The sequence below is a fragment of the Urocampus carinirostris genome, chromosome 20 (genome assembly GCF_059441175.1).
Source record: "Urocampus carinirostris isolate Australia breed hairy pipefish chromosome 20, RoL_Ucar_1.0, whole genome shotgun sequence".
In the NCBI taxonomy this organism is placed as follows: Eukaryota; Metazoa; Chordata; class Actinopteri; order Syngnathiformes; family Syngnathidae; genus Urocampus; species Urocampus carinirostris.
The window spans coordinates 8946565-8968333 of NC_142368.1; the positions used below are offsets into that span (position 1 = coordinate 8946565).

General features: G+C 43.4%; 1 protein-coding gene across 3 annotated transcripts in view; it reads left to right on the top strand.

Annotated features, from left to right (window-relative positions):
* Nucleotides 1-21769, top strand: part of adgrg6 (adhesion G protein-coupled receptor G6) — a 77456-nt gene that overhangs the window by 50745 nt on the left and 4942 nt on the right. For 2 of the 3 annotated variants that reach the window (XM_088325721.1, XM_088325722.1), the window contains 18 exons: nucleotides 1725-1813; nucleotides 5218-5270; nucleotides 5349-5608; nucleotides 6600-6711; nucleotides 8071-8159; nucleotides 8225-8289; nucleotides 8391-8527; nucleotides 10441-10606; nucleotides 10674-10805; nucleotides 11890-12006; nucleotides 12084-12129; nucleotides 13425-13531; nucleotides 13596-13723; nucleotides 14907-15175; nucleotides 15288-15390; nucleotides 16829-16979; nucleotides 21127-21259; nucleotides 21345-21446. In XM_088325721.1, the coding sequence (XP_088181847.1) occupies nucleotides 1725-1813; nucleotides 5218-5270; nucleotides 5349-5608; nucleotides 6600-6711; nucleotides 8071-8159; nucleotides 8225-8289; nucleotides 8391-8527; nucleotides 10441-10606; nucleotides 10674-10805; nucleotides 11890-12006; nucleotides 12084-12129; nucleotides 13425-13531; nucleotides 13596-13723; nucleotides 14907-15175; nucleotides 15288-15390; nucleotides 16829-16979; nucleotides 21127-21259; nucleotides 21345-21446 (2259 nt within the window). The remainder of the gene's footprint in view (nucleotides 1-1724; nucleotides 1814-5217; nucleotides 5271-5348; nucleotides 5609-6599; nucleotides 6712-8070; nucleotides 8160-8224; nucleotides 8290-8390; nucleotides 8528-10440; nucleotides 10607-10673; nucleotides 10806-11889; nucleotides 12007-12083; nucleotides 12130-13424; nucleotides 13532-13595; nucleotides 13724-14906; nucleotides 15176-15287; nucleotides 15391-16828; nucleotides 16980-21126; nucleotides 21260-21344; nucleotides 21447-21769) is intronic. The other variant, XM_088325723.1, reaches the window with a different exon arrangement.

The window sequence follows — 21769 nt, forward strand, 5'->3', positions numbered from 1 at the left end:
CTTGAGCCCGCCTCCGTCCCATAGGACTCCCACTTTTCATCTTCTGTCCCTGCCTCTCTTTGACTTGACTCCTCCCCCTATATTTGACCCACCCTCAGGGACCCCAAGTATTCCCACCCTCACATCGGCCACACCCTTTTCAAATGACGCCACTTCCTATCAGCCCTCCACCATCCTTGAGCGCCATCCCATAAACAATATAGCCGCAGGACTGTGGGGAGCGTGTCCGTGCAAGGACGGCCGTGATTGGACGAGGGACAGTAGGTCAACCTGTCCAATTCTAATCATAATCATGATTAAATATCATCCCGATTGTATTCATTAATTCCCCGTTTTTGATTGGTGCTTCTTGGTTGATGAGGCAGCTGTCAATCATGAGAGGTTTTCTGGTTGAAGTAGCTGATGATTATTTGTAACTACCGTAAATTCCGGACTATAAGCCGCTACTTTTTTCCCCAAATGTTCAACCCTGCGGCTTATTCAGTGAAGCAGCCAATTTATGTAATTTTTCTAACGGCCACCAGCAGCGCTGGAGTATATAAGGTAAGATTAAGACCAGTAGAATATGTGCGCCAAGAAAGACTGCAACCTCTAAGTTTATTTATAATGAGGAAGACGCCCTTGATGGCGATAGTTATGAGGTGGAAGTTGAGGACGATCTACCGTGAATTTCACAATTACGGGATGCTTTATTTAGACAGACACGTTTGATGCCTTGCGAGCGTGATCCTACGCGTGTTGGTACCTTTCAAAGGCACGGTTTGGGATGAAAGTTATATTATTATTATTAAAGCTTCGAAAACTCTCTCGGTGTACCGTCTTTCTTCGTAAATATGTGTAACCATGTATAATATGTATTTGCAACTGTATATTTTTGTAATGTATTTATTTTAGAGATTTATTCTGTTATGTGTTCTACGGGCGAATCAAAAAGAAGGGGCGGAGCAAACGCGGGCTGATGGGAAGTGAGGTAAAGCTGAGTTACCGGTAGATCTGTCTGTTGTCGCAGCGGACAATAGTGGATATATATTTTTCCCACCCGTAACTTTGGAAATATACATTTTGTTTCCTTGGATTACTATCAACGGGACCCGGACTTTACAAGTCTGCATCATTCGTTAATTACTGGTATCATTTTTCCATTTATGATGCCGACCGTGGTTCTAGGATTGTGTACTATTGACTTTTGGATTGTATCGGTAGGAGGCTAGGACCTTGACTTAGCCCCTTGGCTGGGAGCAAGTGTCTCGGCTTATTGGCTCTGTAGTGTATTATGATTTGAAGGATAATGGATAATTGATTAAGAATATAGAACAACAAATCACTACAATATCACAATCGTGGAACCTACAGCCTGGTCTGGATTAAACTTGTGATCGTGTCACAAGTTTTGATGCAGGCGCGCGCGGCTTATACACAGGTGCGGCTTGTGTAAGTACAAAAGTGGAAAATCACTTAAAAAGTGGTGGGTGCGGCTTATAATCAGGTGCGCTCTATAGTCCGGATTTTACAGTACATTCTTTGATTTACTGGTTGTGCTTTTCTTCATCTCTTTCCTGATTGCTTGCGTGACTAGTTTAGAATGACGCTGGAATGACATCTGGTGGCCAAAACTAAGCATACCAGCAGCAGCAACTCTTTTTCAATAACACAATCAGTGGTGGGAACAAAGGGGAAATCGTTTGAAATGTAATTTACTATGTGTTGGGTTGCTGCGTGTGCAGAGGCCTTGTTTTACAGGTTGGCTTTGGTGGTGCATGATGGGAGTTCTACACTGAATCAAGCTGATGTGGAAGAAGCCGTCGCATTTTGGGTAAGTTTGCATTAAGGATGATACAGTTTTCTAAGTTGATGCCGTGTCTGATCAGCCGATATTTACCGTAAATTCTGGACTATAAGCCGCTACTTTTTTCCCGAACGTTCAACCCTGCGGCTTGTTCAGTGATGCGGCCAATTTATGTAATTTTTCTAACGGCCGCCAGCGGCGCTCGAGTACAAAAGGTAAGATTTAGACCGGTGGAATTTATGCGCAGAGGAAGACTGCAACTTCTTAGCTTGTGCACAAATTAAACTAGCGTAGAAATATCCTCACCATGCAAATTGCAAAAAGAAAGGCACATGACGCAGCTTTCAAGCTAAAAGCAATCGAGCAATCCGATAAAGAAGGAAATAGAGCTATTGCACGTAAACTTTACTTTGCAAGCGTGTTGCTAGCGTGTTTTGGAATATGTTTTGGAATAAGGGAGCATGGGACGACGTCTATATGACAAAGTTTCTTTCCGATACTGATGAAGATGACTTTGATGGTGTCAGTTATAAGGAGGAAGATGAGGACGGTTTACCGTGATTTTTAAAAGTACAGTCTATTTTTTTAACAGACCCTTTTACTGTTGTGCGAGCGTGTTGCTAGTAGCGTGTTGCTACCTGTCACAGTCACGTTTTGGGATGAAGGTTATATTATTATTATTAAAGCTTTGAAAACTCTCTCGGTGTACCGTCTTTCTTTGTAAATATGTGTAACCATGTGTAATATGTATTTGCAACTGTATATTTTTGTAATGTATTTATTTTAGAGACTTATTCTGATATGTTTTCCACGGGCGAATCAAAAAGAAGGGGCGAAAACAACGGGGGCTGATGGGAAGTGGAGTAAAGGTGAGACGTGTTTTTGGACGCAGCGGACGATAGTGGATATATATTTTTCCCACCCTTACCTTTGGAAATATAGACTTTTTTTCCTTGGATTATTTTCAACGGGACCTAGACTCTGCAGGTCTGCATCAAACCTTAAGTACTGGTATCATTTTCCGTTCATTTTGCCGGCTGTTGTTTTTGGACTGTGTACTTAATATTCAGTCACAATCGCGGGACTTAAAGCCGGGTTTGGGTTACTTTTGTAATTGTGTTACATGTTTTAACGTGGGCGCATGCGGCTTATATACAGGTGCGGCTTGTGTAAGTACAAAAGCAGTTATCCTCTTAAAATGTGGTGGGTGCGTCTTATAATCAGGTGCGCTCTATAGTCCGGAATTTACGGTATTCACTATTTGATTGGCAGAGCAAGAAAGTAAAATATAATCTGTAGCATAGAAAAAGACATTTTGTTGTCTTGTTTTAAATTCTAAATGAAGTCTATGAAGTCTCACTATCGCCCCCTGCCATGAGGCGAGAGAATTGTGTGCCTCACTCTGAATCTACAACCCTCAGTAATGTTGCTCCTTTTAAATAAAAGCATCAATCTATAGGTAATCGTCGTCCATTACATGCTTTTTAAAAAAGTACATCGGTGATGAGAAAATAACTTGCTGTTAGCTTGCTAATACTATTACTAGTTTTATTGTTTGGAGCTGAAGTGTGCTGAATCAGAATGCTTGGTCTCACTATCGCCCTCTGTCATGAAGCAAGAGAACTGTGTGCCTCACTGTGCATCTGCAGACACTCATATTACTTGTGTTAATGATATTCATAATGTGAAAATTCAGCGATTTTGAAAAAGAAAATCCTAAAATATTGAAGTGAAATGAGAAAATACGATTTAACATTTTTTTTCAATTGTATATTTCCTTGATATGTTATCACTCTGGGGGCTAATGCTCAATATAAGCTAATGGATTTAATAGAATAGAATATACCTTTATTGTCATTGTTACAACATGGGTTGAATATATTGTGACAACGAAATTGGACGTGGCACTCCAGGTCCACATTTTACAGTGAGGATAAGGAAAACAAAGAGATAAAGGAACAAAGAAGATGTTTGTACTGTCCTTGTTGCTGGCTTTGTTTTCCTCCGGAGGGGAGGTGTATTAGGGGGTGAGGGACAGACAGAGATGGGCGGATCCAACTAGATGTTTGATCTTACTGTACACACGGTCCAGTGTTTTTTCCCTAATCAGTCCACATAAATGAATGCCTGGTAGGTTAGGTTGTTGCGTTAGGTCAATGAGAATTAGAGCTAAGATTCATGGCCCGAGCCCGAACCCGAACCCGAGGCAATTTCGGGCCGGGTCGGGCCTGAAATGTCAGTCATACGGTCGGGTCGGGTCGGGTTCGGTCCTGCTTTTTTTTTTTTTTTTTTATTTTTTTTTTTTTATTAATTAATAATTATAAATATATGTTCATTAAAAATATATACTTAAACTATGTATGGATACTAGACCAAGGAATACTTGTTATAAAATAAATAATTTGGATAAAACGGAGAAGGAGCTGTAATTGCTTTTAACGGAGCCAGAGCATGCTCTGTGCACGTGACGTGACGTGAATGCTGTCCTCTTAATAATCTTCCCCTCCGCAAATTCGCGTGATTTTGGCCTGGTATCCCCGATATGGAGTCGGACCAACAAGAAGTTAAGGATAAACTCAAGAGAGGAGAACTGACGAGGAAAACGCACTCTGGTAAGAGTTTTAATAAGCGTTTTATATAGAATACGATCGCTTTTGTCGGAAGCGTACATTGACGTTGGTGACATTTTCATCCGCGTTAAAAAACGCAATTTGCAGAATAAAATCACGCTTTATTGTTTAAATAAACGCGTTATATAGACTAGGATCTCCCAATTATTATAATTAGCTCGCTTTATTGTTTTAATAAGCGTTTTATATAGAATACGATCAGGGGGGGGGGGGATTTGCATAGGAGTCGGAAAAGGGCACAACACGTCAACACCCCCTCAATGATAGTGCCGCGCTAAAATCTTAAGGACGTACTACTACTGCTGCTGTGGATTATGGCCCAATGATCAAGTCGTCAAAATGACGGACGCCCTTAAATGTTTTCGCTACCTCAAAAAAAAAAAACCGTCAATGACAGATTGTCGCTTAATGTAACATCTGCAGTGCAGACACAGAAATATAAAAGATGTAAATGTTTATACAGTTTTATTTAACTTAGGCCTAGATGTTGTAACAAAAGGCAGAGTTTAATTTGTTATCATAAATCACCCCTCCTTATAAATAAAATATGTAATTTCGGGCCCCCTCGGGCCGGGCCAGCAAATCCAGTTAATAAGTCGGGCTCGGTCCGGGTCGGGTTTAATACCCCTCGGGCCTGCGTCGGGCTCGGGTGCTTTTTTTGGGCCCGATCTTACCTCTAATGAGAATTGAGCTAAGGATTTTATTTTGATTTTGAGATGTCCTATTTATTAGCTGGTTTAGTCCTTCTGGAGGCTAATGCTAATCCCAGGCTAACGTTAGCATGTGTTTTTGCAACATCAGCTAAACGAGACTTTCCACAACTGGACACACGCCGCCTCTGTGGACTCGCTCAGGTGAGTCCCAAGTTAGTAGACACTCAAAAAATATCCTCTCGGTACATGCCACCTAACGATGACATTTGTTCTTTGCAGCGTGCAACCTGAAAGTCACTCAAGGTCAGTCTTTTTTTCTGTCATTCTAAAAAAAAAAGTGGTGTGGATGATTTATTGTGTTGACATCGAGTCGTTGGTTTTGTTCAGCTTCCTCTGTCGAGCCCTGCTGCGCCACAAGGACATCACCGATGACATCACTGACGTCACAGAAGAAGTCCGGGACAGAATCTCGAACGGGGACCCCAACGTTGGGGCCGGTCTTCTGGTCCAGGCCGACTCCGTTCGTGTGAGCCCGTTGGGTAAATCAACAAACGCACAATGCTCAGAATTTAGAAAGTTATTAGCCACCAACGCATACAGACGCTGCCCTACTTACGAACGAGATTCCGGATGATCGTTTGTAAGTTGAATTTGTTCGTAAGTTGCTTCAGTGCTATATTTTCTATGTTTAAGATTTATATAAGTATGTGTAAGGCTTGTGTACGTAACCTGTATTGTTTTGTACAAAAAAATAAACATTCCATTAAATAATATGCTCTATAAAGATAAATAAAGCTAAGTTTAACTTACTTTTGGAAGATGAGCTTCAAGAGTTAGGCGACTTCCTCCTCTGTGGCTGAAAAAAAGCGATCCAACCATTTTCTCAACCGCATCAAGCTTTCTTATTCCACTTTCATTTCTAAAGAAACTGCTCGCATCTTCTTTACACTTCAACCAAATTGAGTGGATGCATGAGATATTAAAAAATACAAATGTCAAAGTTCTTAGCGCACTGGAGATACAGTATAGTATGTTTACACACGAACTAGGAATACGAAGCAGATTTCTTCTTCAGGGTGGATGCTGGGTGATCTCTCAGCGCCACACCCTGATAGTGGCGGAAAGAAGCACTACAGTGCTGTCCTGTACTTGGAAAAAGGTGCACACAATACAAAATCTAACAGCAATGTCCGGATATTTTTCAACATCCAGAATTTTTTTTTCATATCTACTGTCAAATGGTCGTAAGTAGGGGAGCGTCTGTACGTATCTTTAGCAAACATGGCATTTTAATACACAGGTGGGCAAATATTTTGAGTCGTGGGCCACATTGGGTTCAAAATTTTTGGGTAAAGAGGCAAAGGAAAAAGAAAAGATTTTATTTTACTCCACAAAATGAAACATGATGTCACAAACCCGTGGACACTTCCAGGAAACATTGGTCAACCCGTGCCTTTATATTTTATCCATTTTTCATTCTTTATTTTGTCTTTGTACTTAAGAACTAACGTTCACTCTCGTTTCTGGCAGAGAACTGTCCGGAAGAACCCTCGGTTCACTACCGCTGGCCCGAAAGCCGACCCAGTGTGGCTCATTTCCTGCCGTGCTTCCCCAACAAGGAGCGGAGCGCCACCCGAAGCTGGTAGGTCGAAATTTCTAAACTACAACAACTATGGAAATTGAAAAATGACAAATTACAAACCAAAATACACGACAAAATACATCCCTCATTATCTCTCATTAGCTACACCGCTTATCCTCAGTAGGGTCGCGGGGGTGCTGGAGCCCATCCCAGCAATCATCGGGCAGTGGGCAGGGGACACCCTGAACTGGTTGCCAGCCAATCGCAGGGCACACGGGGACGGACAACTCACTCGCTCATATTCACCTGAAATGCATGTTTTTGGAAAACTACGAAAAACTACATGTGAATACAAAATACACGACAAACTACACTTCGAAATAAAGGACAACATAAATTGCACTGTAAACGACAAAATACACAAATTGAAAAATGGCGCAAAAAACGTCAAAATACATGAAACAATATGTGACAAAATACACAACAAAATACACGATAAAATACATGTGAATACAAAATACATGTGAATACAAAATACACGAGAAACTACATGTAAATACAAAATACATGACAAAATACACGGCAAACTACACTTCGAAATAAAGGACCACATAAATTGCACTGTAAACGAGAAAATACACAACAAACTACAACAAATATGGAAATTGAAAAATGACACAAGAAACGTCAAAATACATGACACAATACACGAGAAAATACACAACAAAATATACCAAAAAATACATAACAAAATGAATTAAAAACATTTTAAAAAATAACACAAGAAAGGACAAAATAAATGAAACAATACGTGAACAAATACATGACAATATACACAACAAATACATGACAAAATAAATGACAAAAGACACTCAAAACACATGATAAAGTACGCAACAAAATAAATAAAGGGTCCAATGCATGAAATAATTAATAACTTGTATTTTATGTCATATATTGTGGGGTCTAAAAAGTTGACCACTGACGTGTGGGAGAACTATAAATTGGCTAACGGTAGAAAAAACATTAGGCAAAGACTTGTAAAGTTTTTAAGCAGCTGTCTCAGTGAGGAGCGGACAATTTGCTCGCTCTCGGCTCACCAGTCACACTCACACACCGTCACCCCCTGTCTGCCTCTGTGTTTTATTGAAACCACAAGACAGGAAAGGTACTGGTATGTTTAAACAGAGAGAAAAGACCAGCCCCATGGAAAAGTACCGACACCTTTAAACAAAGACTAAGAAATGGCCAAAAGGGACATCAACTGATTAAAAATACACACCTTGAGCAAATACGTTTAAGCCTACTTCACATATATTTAGGTCCTACGTGTTTTATTAATATGTGCATTTACTTAATATGCCACATCTTATTCCTCCTACTTATGGCAGGATCGGTCATCCCTCTCTCTTTTCGCAGCTTGATCGACCTTCACAACTTTTCGTCCTTCTGGTCGCCCGCCGACTTCAGCAACTGCACAGACATCGACGCCATCCGGGTCTCGGCAGGTAAGCCCCGCCCCCTCGCAGACACCCCGCCCCTTCTCACAATTCCGATCGATCGTTGGCTGCAGAGAATGCGGCCGAGGTGGCCGTGCAGCTCGCCGCCATAACCGACAACCAGCTCTCCCGGGAAGAGGTGAGCTTTTATATTTGTTTCCCTGCATTCTCCGCCCCTGCAAGCTTCGCCCCTGCAAGCCCCGCCTCCTAACCCATCTCGCTGTGACTTTCTATGCTCAGGTGTCCAAAGTTGTGAGCAAGGTGCAGCAACTTGTGGGCGTGGCTAACATCAACACCAGTTTAGCCTCCACCGTGGTTACCATCATCTCTAACGTGATGAGCAGTTCCCCAAGCGACCTAGCACCCGCCTCGGACAGGTAGGCCCGACCGATTTCAAGTTTGGATTTAGTTTGTAGCGTTTTGAGGGGGTCAATGCATTATTTTGTTAAATTATCAATTGACAAATTAGTTTAAAGAGGCGAACTTCAGACAGTGGTATCTCAGCACAGTGGTACCTCTACTTAAGAATTCAATTCGTTCAGGGAGTAGCATAGTAACCTGAAAACTTTGTATATAGGGACGCGTTTTTAATGTTAATCGGCTAATCCGTTTCAAGCCCCGCAAAAGTACAGTATGATTTTTTTCAAAAAAATCATAAAAGAGCATCAGAACATTGAACAAATACATAAAACGAGAAGCAAATAATGAAAAAAAAACAAAGAATAAAGGATTTTTTTAATGTGTTCTGTGGGATAGAAAAAACATTCTGTCGGGGGCCGGACTAGTCGATTAAAGAGAAAGAAAAAGAGAGATAAAGAAATAAGACAAAGAAAGAGAGAGAGGGAGAGAGCGTGAGAAACACAAGAGATAAAGATAAGTCGTGAGAGAGGGGGAAAGAAAGGGAGCGGAAGAAATAAATCCAAAGAGAAATAGAAAGACAGAAGAAGAGAAAAGAGAAAAGAAAGCGCAAAGGGTAGGAAGAGAGAAAGAGAAAAGAGCAAAAGAAGTTAAAAAGACACGGAGAAAGAACCAGTTTTTTTTTTCCTATTTGTTCTTGAGAGTTATTTTCTACTACAGCGGAATCTCGGTTCTCGACCATAATCCGTTCCAGAACCCTGTTCGAAAACTGATTTGTTCGATCACCGAAATCATGTTTCCCATTAAAAATAATGTAAATGGTTTTAATCCGTTCCAACACCCTGAACGTTTACCTTGAATGTTTAACGTAAACTTAAAGCTAACCCAGGCTAATCGTACGTCCGCGTTATCGTAATCTTCCGTATGAAAGATTACGCTAACATGAACGTGTAAAAATAAAAAAATCAGGTCGTTTACAAGTCATTTAGCACCACAAGTAGCTAGCGCTGGAAAGGGGGCTCAGTTCCAACACCCTCAATGTTGGGCTCCGTTCCAACACCCTGAATGTTTACCTGAATGTTCAACGTAAACATAAAGCTAACCCAGGCTAATCGTACGTTCGCGTTATCGTAATCTTCCGTACGAAAGATTACGCTAATATGAACGTGTAAAAATTAAAAAAAAGGATAAAGAAAAGAATTATGAATAGGATTTCTTACCTTTGTGGTGGTCAGCAGAAGGCGCAGGCAAGATCAGCAATAGTTGTACGCACTACTTTTCTTCGGAGGCATAATAAGGGGTGTTGTGGAAAATAGACTTGCATTTGTAGAATAGAGTTGCATACATTTAGAAATGTAGAAAGACTTGCTTACAGTAGTGAGGGAATGTTGACATCATTTCAAGAAGGTCCTTGGCAAGACAGTTGAGTTTCCCTAAAAGGGCATGAGACCTGCAAGGTCCCTCTGAGCAAACTGAGGCGAACAACATGTCCTAATAAGGGTACGACAACATCTTCCTTGTTGAGACGTCAGATCTCCGCCGCCTCTTGGGTTGTACTCAAATTGAAGCTATAAAAGCATTGTTATGTCTGGAGTTCTCTGAGTTCTTTGGGATGACGAAATAAAGAGCTCCCCCTCATGGCAAGCCTTCGTGTACTTGATTAAATCACGTAAGAGAAGACTTAAAAGACTATCGAACCTGCATTTTCCCCTACAGGGGCTAAAACACCCGTACGCCGCTCAGCATCGCACCCTAGCGTTCGCACTCACGCATTACCGGCGTTCGAACTCCGATTTTTTGACCAAACAGCGAAGCAAGAATTTCTGGAAAGTTTTGGTCGGACTCCGATTTCTTCGAACTGAGAGGCGTTCGAAGACCGAGGTTCCACTGTACATAGTTTGATTTTGCAAAACCAGTGTGATTTTGTCGGTAGGGCATTGAAGGCAGTGGAGCGTCTCCTGGATAAATTGCAATTCGAAGGCCCCAGCGTCAGCATCAGCTCCAGGCGGCTGACGTTGGGGGTGTCGGCCTTCAACGCCTCGGCCTTCAACGGGACGTCCTTCAGCGCCTTCATCCCCACCAACTCCACCGACCCCCAGGTGGCGCCGGCGCCCCCGCGTTGCTCGCAAATGCGGATTTCCAAAAGCGATTTTTTTTCCCTTTCAGGTCGACTTTCAATCGGAGCAGATGAACTCCTTGGCTCAGGTTACTCTACCGCCTTCCCTGCTCGCGGGGGTCGACTCGTCCTTGCCCACCCGCATCAACTTTCTGTTCTTCAGCACCACGAACCTCTTCCAGGTCATAGTTCAACTTTCTTACACGTTTCTATGGTCCTGATTTTTTTACTCGTGTATTATCAGGGTTGGGTAGGGTTACTTTAGCTGGATTACTTTCAATGACTTTTGGATGACTCCAATACCAAATATGCTCATAAAAGACAAAAGACACTAAATATGAATAAGAGGATGACTCACAACACGTGGTAAGCTTTCTCTCCTGGCTTTGATCTCTTTGATCTTCGGCAAAACGAGCATCAAATGCGACAGAAACAAAATGAAAATAAATCCAAACATCATTTTTGCCGTTCCATGTGTTCCGTTACTCCCCAAGCCTGCACAAAATTTGGTCATTTTATTCATATTTAGTTTCTTTTGTCATTGTGATTTTCTAGTTGGTTGACTGAGACTATTTAACCCTAATTTTAAGAATTAACCTGGAAATAACAATGTAATAACATGATAAAATGTTATTTTAAAAATACAACTGATGTAGCTTTATGTACAATATTTTAAAGTATTGATCGTTATTTTAAAGCAATTAATTAAGAAAATAAAATGAGAATCTATTCATGTATTGAACACATTTATTCATGTTTTATTGATTTATTTTACAGGAAATACAACAAACTAAACTCCAATATATGGGTTTTATAAAGCAAATTAGCAAAAAAATTGCAGGTTTTTTTAGCTAGCTATCTGGCTACTTTTTTAGCTTTGTAGCTAGCTGCTGTATTTTCCTACATGTTTAGCTATCTAGCTAGCTTTTTACAGGTATTGCATGCTATCTAGCTCACATTTGATTTTTTTCTTGATAGTTATTATGCTAAATTTTGGCCTCCTTTACAGCTAGCTAGCCTTTCTTTTAGCTTTTTATCTGGCTACTTAGTTAGCTTTTTACTCTTTTAGCTAGCTCACTGTTAGCTTTTTACCTCTTTACTTTTCTAGCTAACTATAAAGCTATCTAGCTAAGTTGCTTTTTTTTTTGATATTCACAACCACCTCGGTGCCCTTTGCGCTACTTAGTTACAAAAAGTAGCTGGACGCTTGTTAAAGGTTGGAGAACCCTGAGTTTTTAATTCACTAGCATCTGCGATTGTCGTTAGCTGGAACAGGACGGTCGCGCACTGATCAGCTACGTGGTGGCGAGTAGCGTGTTGAATCGCAGCATCAGCAACCTGAAAGATCCTGTCGAGATTCGCATCAGCCATCTGACTCCTCAGGTAAGCTGGTCAGGTTTTTTTGTCCCTCCCCGAAATAACATTTTGCATCGCCTTGACGACTGATCTCTTACTCTCAGACCATCCTCAGCCCCGTCTGCGTTTTCTGGGACTTCAGTATGAATGGTGAGCGATGACGATCGAAGTTTCTCCTCTCGGTGTAAGAAAGTGATGTGGAGAGCGGCCAGCTAGCTACCCGATGCTATCCTCGAGTTGAGCCAGGTCTCCCTGGTGATTAAGATACAAAATCCAAGTCATCCGTTTCATGAGGAATGGATTTGGCGTTAGTATGATACAGTCTTGGCAGGAGTGGTGTTCCCTGTAATTTTCCTTACGGGTCTGAGCGTTCACACAAAGTCGGTGAGCAACGCTTGAAACAACAGTGAGCAACAGCAATCCCAAGTGTGGCAAGATAATTAATTATCAAACATGTCCAAAATTTGACATCAAGTTACATTTTGCTGAGTTTCCGGCAATGCAAAATTATTCACTTTTGAATGAATTGACTCATGTACGATTGCAAAGATTGCAGGGCCTGTTTTTACAATTCTTTCACAAGATTTCCATTTTTTTTTCCTGGTGTCTTTTGTCGCATAATACTAACATTTTGGGGGGCTTATTTAGTTGGTTGCACGATACAGAAGTGTATTTAATTACATTTTTTAGTGGAAGTACAATGTTGGCAACAAGATTGACCTGGTATAATTGGAAATTATTTGAATGCAACACAAACTTTTTCCTCTTTTCCCTGTTTTTTTTTTTTGTTCCTTTTTAAAAAAAATCTCATTGTGTTTATTTTTTCAAAGCTGTTACTTTTATCTTGTTTTTTTGTTCTCTATTACCTTTTTCCCTTTATTTGCTTCTTTCTTTTCTTCTGGCTTTTTTCTGAAATTTTCTCTCCTTTTGTTTCGTTTTTTTCTCAGCTTTTCACATTTTTTTCATTTTGGTATTTTTTTCTTTTTTGTTCTATTTCCCCCCCCCCCTTCATTTTGTGCATTTTTGACATAATATTTGGTCGTTTAGGGATTAAAGAAGGAAAAACAAGCTGAAGAGCTGTTTGGGACCCAAAGGAGCTGGTTCTTTTTAGTGAACCGTGCCAAACAAGCCGGTTCTCGAAAAACTCAACTGACTTTACTCAACTTCGTTCTACTTCAACATTGACTTCAAAATACCGCATTTAGAACCCAACCCTGTCGTAAGCAGAGACTATCGTAAGTACAATTATACTAGGTAAGGCTTCAAGCTATTGTCTTACCTGTTTTGCAGGCATTTAATTGCAAAAAACAAATTCAGACTTGAATAAAAACCTTCTAACTCAGATTACTCCGCAAAGTATCAAAAGCGCGAAAAGTACACGGCAATACAGCGAGGGATTACTATATATCGTCACTGTGTGTTGAGATTTTGCATTTGACCACTAGGTGGTAGCGGAGGTTGGAACGGCGATGGCTGCCAGGTGTCCAAAGAATCCGGAGTCAACAAAACAGTTTGCCTGTGTGACCACCTGACCCACTTTGGCATCCTCATGGTGAGATGAGGAAAGGTCTGAAGTTCTGCTTTCTGGCAGTTTTATTGTTTATTTTCGTCTTCAGGACATTTCCGGGGTGTCTCCGCACATTGACCGGCGTCACAACCGCATCCTGACTTTCATCACGTTCGTGGGTTGCGGCGTTTCGGCCATCTTCTCGGCCGCCACGCTGCTGACTTACCTTGCCTTTGAGTACGTTTTTTTGCCCATCGCACCATTTGCCCGAAATGTCTAATATCAAAAAGTGTAAAATGCTACAGATGTTGTATCGGTAAGATCGGGCTTAAAAAATCCTGCCCAGTTCGAAAATGAATAAAAGCCCGAACCAGTCTGAGCCCGTACAATTAACTTGATTTGAGCAACCAAGTCCGACAAAAACCCAAATTTTCATACAGACGCGCCCCACCTGCGTTTCTTTTGAAATACAAGTGGAATAAGAAAGCTTGGTGCGGTTGATAAAAGTGTTGGATCGCTTTTTTGTTTAGTAAAAAACAATACAGGTTACGTATACAAGTCTTAAACATACATATATAAACCTTAAACCTACATTCCATACAAAATATAGCACTAAAGCAACTTACGGACAAATTCAACTTACAAACAATCGTCCGTAGGTAGGGCAGAGTCTGTATTTCAAACCATTTTATGGTGTACAAGGGTCTGCCATTCTCATCTTTTGCATTATATCTTACTCAATTTTTGTCTCTATTTTCCACATCACTAACTTTGTTGGGACCCATCATTATTGGCAAGAAAGGCAATAAAACACACTAAATCGCCATAAAATGAGATGCCGTCCCATTTAACAAAATCAGGACAGCACCGGTTGACTGAACAGTAAGAAGAGATTTTGAGACCTGATATTATCTGCAAAAAAAGGCAATGAAACACACAAATCCTCAACACGTGTTGTCGAACTGACTATCTCTCTCAAAATGATACTGGGGGACCAGGCAAGAGTAGTCAAGATGGCTGCTCATCTAATTTGGCCATCTCGTTAGTAAGTAAGGCAGCCTCTGTATTTGATTTGTGAGGACTCGGGAGGAGGGAAGGTGATTTTGCATGACTCTGCTCCCTTCTCTGTGTTCGACCGTGCTGAAGATCGTGCGCGGATCCTCATAGAAACATAGAACAATGACGGGTGGACAATTTTTTAAAAAAAGCCTGGCATGACCTGAATTTTAGGCTGGGTTTGGGCTAACCCGACCCGTAATTGGGGTTGTGTCGGGCCTAAAATGTCAATCATTTTTCAGGCTTGCTGCCAGGCCTGTTTTTGTTTTTTTAATCCAGCGTCCACTCGCGCTGTTTTGTTTTTTTAAATCCATGGCTACTCTCTAGCTACGGGTTGAAAAATCCATTTTTTTCCCCCGGGCAGGAAGCTACGTCGGGATTACCCGTCGAAGATCCTGATGAATTTGAGCGCCTCGCTGCTGCTCCTCAACATGTGTTTTTTGCTGAACGGCTGGTTGTCATGGCAACGCAATACGCCGCTATGCCTGATGGCGGCGGCTCTTCTTCACTACTTCCTTCTGACTTCCTTCACGTGGATGGGCTTGGAATCCGTGCACATGTACATCGCCCTGGTCAAAGTCTTCAATACCTACGTGCATCGATACATCCTCAAGTTCTGCCTCCTGGGCTGGGGTGAGCATGTTCTCACATTTTCAGAAATTCGGTTTAACTGTATCGTTACTGTTTGATTGTTTGTCTACTTCGAAGGAAGAGTAGTAAGACGAGTATTTGATTTTTCTTCCAGGTATTCCCGCCGCCGTGGTGGGGTTGGTTCTGGTGGTGGATAAAAACTCTTATGGACCCCAGGAGTACGGCAATGCACAGTTTGGTGAAGGGCCGTCGCAGTTGTACGTATATTTTATAGCGGTTTTGCTCAAATGTAATTTACTTCCTACACAAATCGAGCCAGCTCACAAAAATCAGGGCTCGAAATTGCTAATTAAGAAGCGAATTAGGTCAAAGTTACGGTGCATGAAGGTAAAAATACACAGGTTTCCCCGACGCTGTGTCCTAAATGCGGTATTTTGAAGTCAAAGGAGAACGAAGTTGAGTAAAGTTAGTAGAGTTTTTCGAGAACCGGCTTCTTTGGCTCGGCTCACTAAAAAGAACCGGCTCTTTTGGGTCCAAAACGGCTCTTCGGGTTGTTTTTGCTTCTTTCATCCCTATATGACCAAATATTATGTAAAATTATGCACAAAATGACTTAAAGGAAGGAGGGAATAGAACAAAAAAGAAAAATATACCAAAATGAAAAAGTAGTAAAAAGCTGAGAAAAAAAAGAAACAAAAGGAGGAGAAATAAAAAATGAAAAAATCAGAAATAATCCAGAAAAAAAGAAAGAAACAAAGGAAAAAAGGTAAACCTTTGCAATAATACATTAGTCAATAGATAGATAGATTATTCATCCCTGTAGGGAAATTAACCAGACATGGGGACTTGAGACTTAGTGACTTGGACTCGAGTCGACTCGAGTCGCTGTTTTTATGACTTGTGACTTGACTTGGACTTGGCAATCTAAGACTCGGGACTTGACTTGTGACTTGACTTGCCCAAGAAAAAAATACTTGGGACTTACTTGGGACTTGAAGGTGAAGACTTGAGACTTACTTGAGACTTGCACATGTGTGACTTGGTCCCATGTCTGAAATTAACACTTCCAGTAGTATCCTTGTGTTGAAAAATAAAATAATAGAAATAGAATACAGAAATATCCAATGTAACGTGTTGATATAGAGTATTTAAATAGTGCTACATAAAATACACACTTTAATAAAAATAGGGTAATATGCAAATGTGGTTTAATGTGGGCTTTTACTTCCCCGGGCAGAGTTCTTCCAATTATTCCAGAGGCTTGAGTTTTCAGTCTGCGGTTGAAACTTAAAGGAAGAAAAGGGGGGAAAAAAACATAGTCCAGGAGAAACAAGGGCTTGGTTACTGCAATGATGTGAGAGGACTATAGGTTGTTTTGTGGAGGGGTACTTTGGGGTTTCTGTGGCATTCCATATACACTTCAATTTGTGTGCAAGTGTGTGTGTATATGTAAACATACACATACTGTAGACACCCAGGGTACGGAAACATTTAATCGGTATTCCTGGAAAAAATGAATGATCACATGATTGACAATCTTTAGGCCAGCAGAGAAGGCTTTGCAGGCCCTGACGGCCCACCACTGATATATAGCTTCCTATATCATACATGAGCTAGAGAATGTTGACCTGACACTATAAATATTGTGCTATTTCAATAGCTTGCGAGAGTTAACGGTGTCTGTCCTCATCTCAGCTGTTGGATCCGGAGCGATGTGGTGTTCTACGTGGCGTGCGTGGGCTACTTCTGCCTCATCTTCCTTCTCAACGTGGCCATGTTTGTGGTGGTCATGCTGCAGATCTGCGGGCGCAACGGCAAACGCGGGAGTCGAACGCTGCGGGAGGAGGTAAGGTGGATACGAGCGCTTCTCCATACGAGTGCCCCTAGATACGAGCGCCCCTAGATACGAGCCCCCCTCGATACGTGCGCCTATTAATACCTGCTACCACTTCTTGATACAAGCGCCCCTTTATACGAGCGCCCCTCGATATGAGCGCTTCTTGATGGGAGCGCCCGTCGATACAAGCGCCTGTCGATACAAGCGCCTCTCTATACCAGCGCTTTTCGATACCAGCGCTTTTCGATACGAGCGCCAGTCTATACAAGCGCCTCTCGATACGAGCGGCCCCTAGATACCGGTGCGCCTCGATACGTGCGCCTATTAATACCAGCTACCACTTCTTAATACGAGCGCCCCTCGATGAGAGCGCCCGTCGATACAAGTGCCTCTCGATACCAGCGCTTTTCGATACCAGTGCTTCCCGATACGAGCGCCAGTCTGTACAAGCGCCTCTTGATACGAGCGCCCCTAGATACGAGCGCCCCTCGATACGTGCGCCTATTAATACCGGCTACCTCTTCTTGATACAAGCGGCCATCGATACAAGCGCCTCTTTATACGAGCGCCCCTCGATATGAGCGCTTCTCGATGGGAGCGCCCGTCGATACAAGCGCCCATCGATACAAGTGCCTCTCGATACCAGCGCTTTTCGATACCAGTGCTTTTCGATACCAGTGCTTCTCGATACGAGCGCCAGTCTATACAAGCGCCTCTTTATACGAGCGCCCCTCGATATGAGCGCTTCTCGATGGGAGCGCCCGTCGATACAAGCGCCCATCGATACAAGTGCCTCTCGATACCAGCGCTTTTCGATACCAGTGCTTTTCGATACCAGTGCTTCTCGATACGAGCGCCAGTCTATACAAGCGCCTCTTTATACGAGCGCCCATCGATACAAGTGCCTCTCGATACCAGCGCTTTTCGATACCAGTGCTTCTCAATACGAGCGCCAGTCTATACAAGCGCCTCTCGATACGAGCGCCCCTAGATACCGGCGAGCCCCGATACGTGCGCCTATTAATACCTGCTACCACTTCTTGATACAAGCGCCCCTTTATACGCGCGCCCCTCGATATGAGCGCTTCTTGATGGGAGCGCCCGTCGATACAAGCGCCCGTCGATACCAGCGCTTTTTGATTCCAGCGCTTCTCGATACAAGCGGCAGTCGATACCAGTGCTCCCTCAATACGAGCGCCCCTTGATACCAGTGCCCCTAAATACAAGCGCTTCTCGATACGGGTGCCCCTAGTTACAAGTGCTTCTCGATATGTGCCCTTCTCGATACAAGCGCCCCTTGATACCACCGCCCCCTCGATACGAGCGCCCCTTGATATGAGCGTTCCTCGATATGAGCGCTTCTTTAAATGACCGCGTCTCGATACGAGCTCAGTGAAAAGTGATGGGTCCCGGGGACTCGCATGCTCAAAAATTTATGGGTCCCAACAGAGATCTATGGGTCCCCAAAATTTAGTGTTATCGAGGTTGAAATTGTAAATCGGTGACAAATATATAATATAAATATAGCCCCTGCCCACTGCCTGGAGATGGCTGGGATGGGCTCCAGCCCCCCCACGACCCTAATGAGGATAAGCGGTACGGCTGATTCGATGAGAGATATTCATGCAGTTTAATCATCACAGTTAATTGATAATACAAAGCAAGTTATCACTCCTGATTTTGCGCTTCATGTATTCTTCGTGGTTTGCTGTCCCGCCACAGTTGTAATGCCTTCTAAAGGTCCAATCCATTATCATCCTCCTCATAGCGTCACCAGGAATATAATTGAGTCCATTTGGGCAGAAAAGTCCTTTTCTTGCTCGGAGTATTCTTTTGTTTATTTTCTTTCGTCGAATCTTTCGCTTCAAAACACGTGTTTTCCTTGCCTTCGCGGTCTTGTGAAGAATTTCTCCGCCGTTTTTTCGTGCCGGAATTATTGCCGCTGGTATCACTTTCCGCATTATGTTTCGACTTATTACCGACATTAACAATTTTATTTTGATTTGCACCTAATACCAACTGTTTTTTCGGAGGCATACTTCTCTTTCACCCGACAACCCCCAAAACAATGACGTTATCTCGAAGCAACGAGATCTCGTTTGCCGAGTTCGGCGCGAGACCAAAACAAGAATGGCGAATCTGCCTGACGAAAAGTTTGGCGTGCGGTAAATCTTTGTTAAAAAAAAAAAATCGGGTAATAATGACAATTTGGTGTCAAAAAAGTTGCGTCCCGGGGACGCACATTGATATGACACAATGCGTCCCCAGCAAAAATGATGCGTTTAGGACGCAGGGACGCAAGCAAACGAGAACACTGCGAGCGCCCGTTCATACTATCACCCTTTGATACGAGCATCCCCTCGATACATGCGCTACTCTATACGAGCGCCCCTTGATACAAGCTTTTCTTGATACGAGCGCCAAATGATACGGCGCCCCAATGATACGAGCGCTTCTCGAAACGAGCGGCCATTGATACAAGCGCCCTTTGATACAGGTGCACTTTGATACGAGAGCGCCTTGATACAAGCACTCCTTCGATACGGGTGCCCCAATGATACGAGCGCGCTGAATTACGAGCGCCTGTCGATACAAGCTCTTCTCGATACAAGCAGCCATTGATACAAGCGCCCCTTGATACTAGTGTCTCATGATTCAAGAGCCCCTCAATACAAGCACTCCCTCGTTACAAGCGCCCAATGATACGGCGCCCGAATTATAGGAGCGCGCCGAGATACGAGCGGCCATTGATACAAGTGCCCCCTTGATACAGGTGCACCTTGATACTGGCGTCGCTTGATACGAGCGCGCCTTGATACAGGTGCACCTTGATACTGGTGTCCCATGATTCAAGAGCCCTTGATACAAGCCCTCCCTTGATACGAGCAGCCATTGATACAAGCGCCCCCTTGATACGAGCGCGCCGAGATACGAGCAGCCATTGATACAAGCGCCCCCTTGATACGAGCGCGCCGAGATACGAGCGGCCTTTGATACAACCGCCCCCTTGATACGAGCGCGCCGAGATACGAGCAGCCATTGATACAAGCGCCCCCTTGATACGAGCGCGCCGAGATACGAGCGGCCTTTGATACAACCGCCCCCTTGATACGAGCGCGCCGAAATACGAGCGGCCATTGATACAAGCGCCCCCTTGATACAGGTGCACCTTGATACGAGCGCCCCTTGATACAGGTGCACCTTGATACTGGTGTCCCATGATTCAAGAGCCCCTTGATACAAGCCCTCCCTTGATACGAGCAGCCATTGATACAAGCGCCCCCTTGATACGAGCGCGCCGAGATACGAGCAGCCTTTGATACAACCGCCCCCTTGATACGAGCGCGCCGAGATACGAGCGGCCATTGATACAAGCGCCCCCTTGATACAGGTGCACCTTGATACTGGTGTCCCATGATTCAAGAGCCCCTTGATACAACCCCTCCCTTGATACGAGCAGCCATTGATACAAGCGCCCCCTTGATACGAGCGCGCCGAGATACGAGCAGCCATTGATACAAGCGCCCCCTTGATACGAGCGCGCCGAGATACGAGCGGCCATTGATACAAGCGCCCCCTTGATACAGGTGCACCTTGATACTGGCGTCCCTTGATACAGGTGCACCTTGATACTGGTGTCCCATGATTCAAGCGCCCCCTTGATACGAGCAGCCATTGATACAAGCAGCCATTGATACAAGCGCCCCCTTGATACAGGTGCACCTTGAAACTGGTGTCCCATGATTCAAGAGCCCCTTGATACAAGCCCTCCCTTGATACGAGCAGCCATTGATACAAGCGCCCCCTTGATACGAGCGCCCCCTTGATACGAGCGCGCCGAGATACGAGCAGCCATTGATACAAGCGCCCCCTTGATACAGGTGCACCTTGAAACTGGTGTCCCATGATTCAAGAGCCCCTTGATACAAGCCCTCCCTTGATACGAGCAGCCATTGATACAAGCGCCCCCTTGATACGAGCGCCCCCTTGATACGAGCGCGCCGAGATACGAGCAGCCATTGATACAAGCGCCCCCTTGATACAGGTGCACCTTGATACTAGCGTCCCTTGATACGAGCGGCCATTGATACAAGCTCTTCCCGATACGAGCGCCGTCTTCTTCATGTGCCCTTGTAACTCCGTCGCCCCCTACCAGGTGGTGCGCAACCTGCGCAGCGTGGTCAGCCTGACGTTCCTGCTGGGAATGACGTGGGCCTTTGCTTTCTTCGCCTGGGGGCCGGTCAGCCTGGTCTTCGTCTACCTCTTTGCAATCTTCAACTCGTTACAAGGTAACACCATCAAGAAAATGGCGCCTCACAAAAATCATAAAAATAATTCGGAATGTTTTTTTTTTTTTTTTTTTTGTGAGCGCAGGACTTTTCATCTTCTTCTTCCACTGCGCCCTCAAAGAGAACGTCCAGAAGCAGTGGAGACGGTCTCTTTGCTGCGCTCGCTTCAGACTCTCGGATCATTCGGGTAAAGTTTTTCATTCGTTTAGTGTCACAGCCACCAAAAATGAGTGCTACAAATTATAAAACAAACTAAGGTGATGCTAATTCCCATGAGCCTTTTGCTTGTGGTTAGCATTGCTCATTGTAACTTATGTTAGCATTAAACTATTTCCTTTTCATATCAAACATATTGAAATTATTCACTGATCAGTATTATCAATAAAGTTTGAAGGAGGGGCAGAGAAGTGGCAGTGAAAATTGGATGTAGTAATGAGGGCAGTCTGGGCAGCGCATATGCTATCCCATTCGTATGATGTGTATGTCAGCAGACACTAGCATGGACTGTCT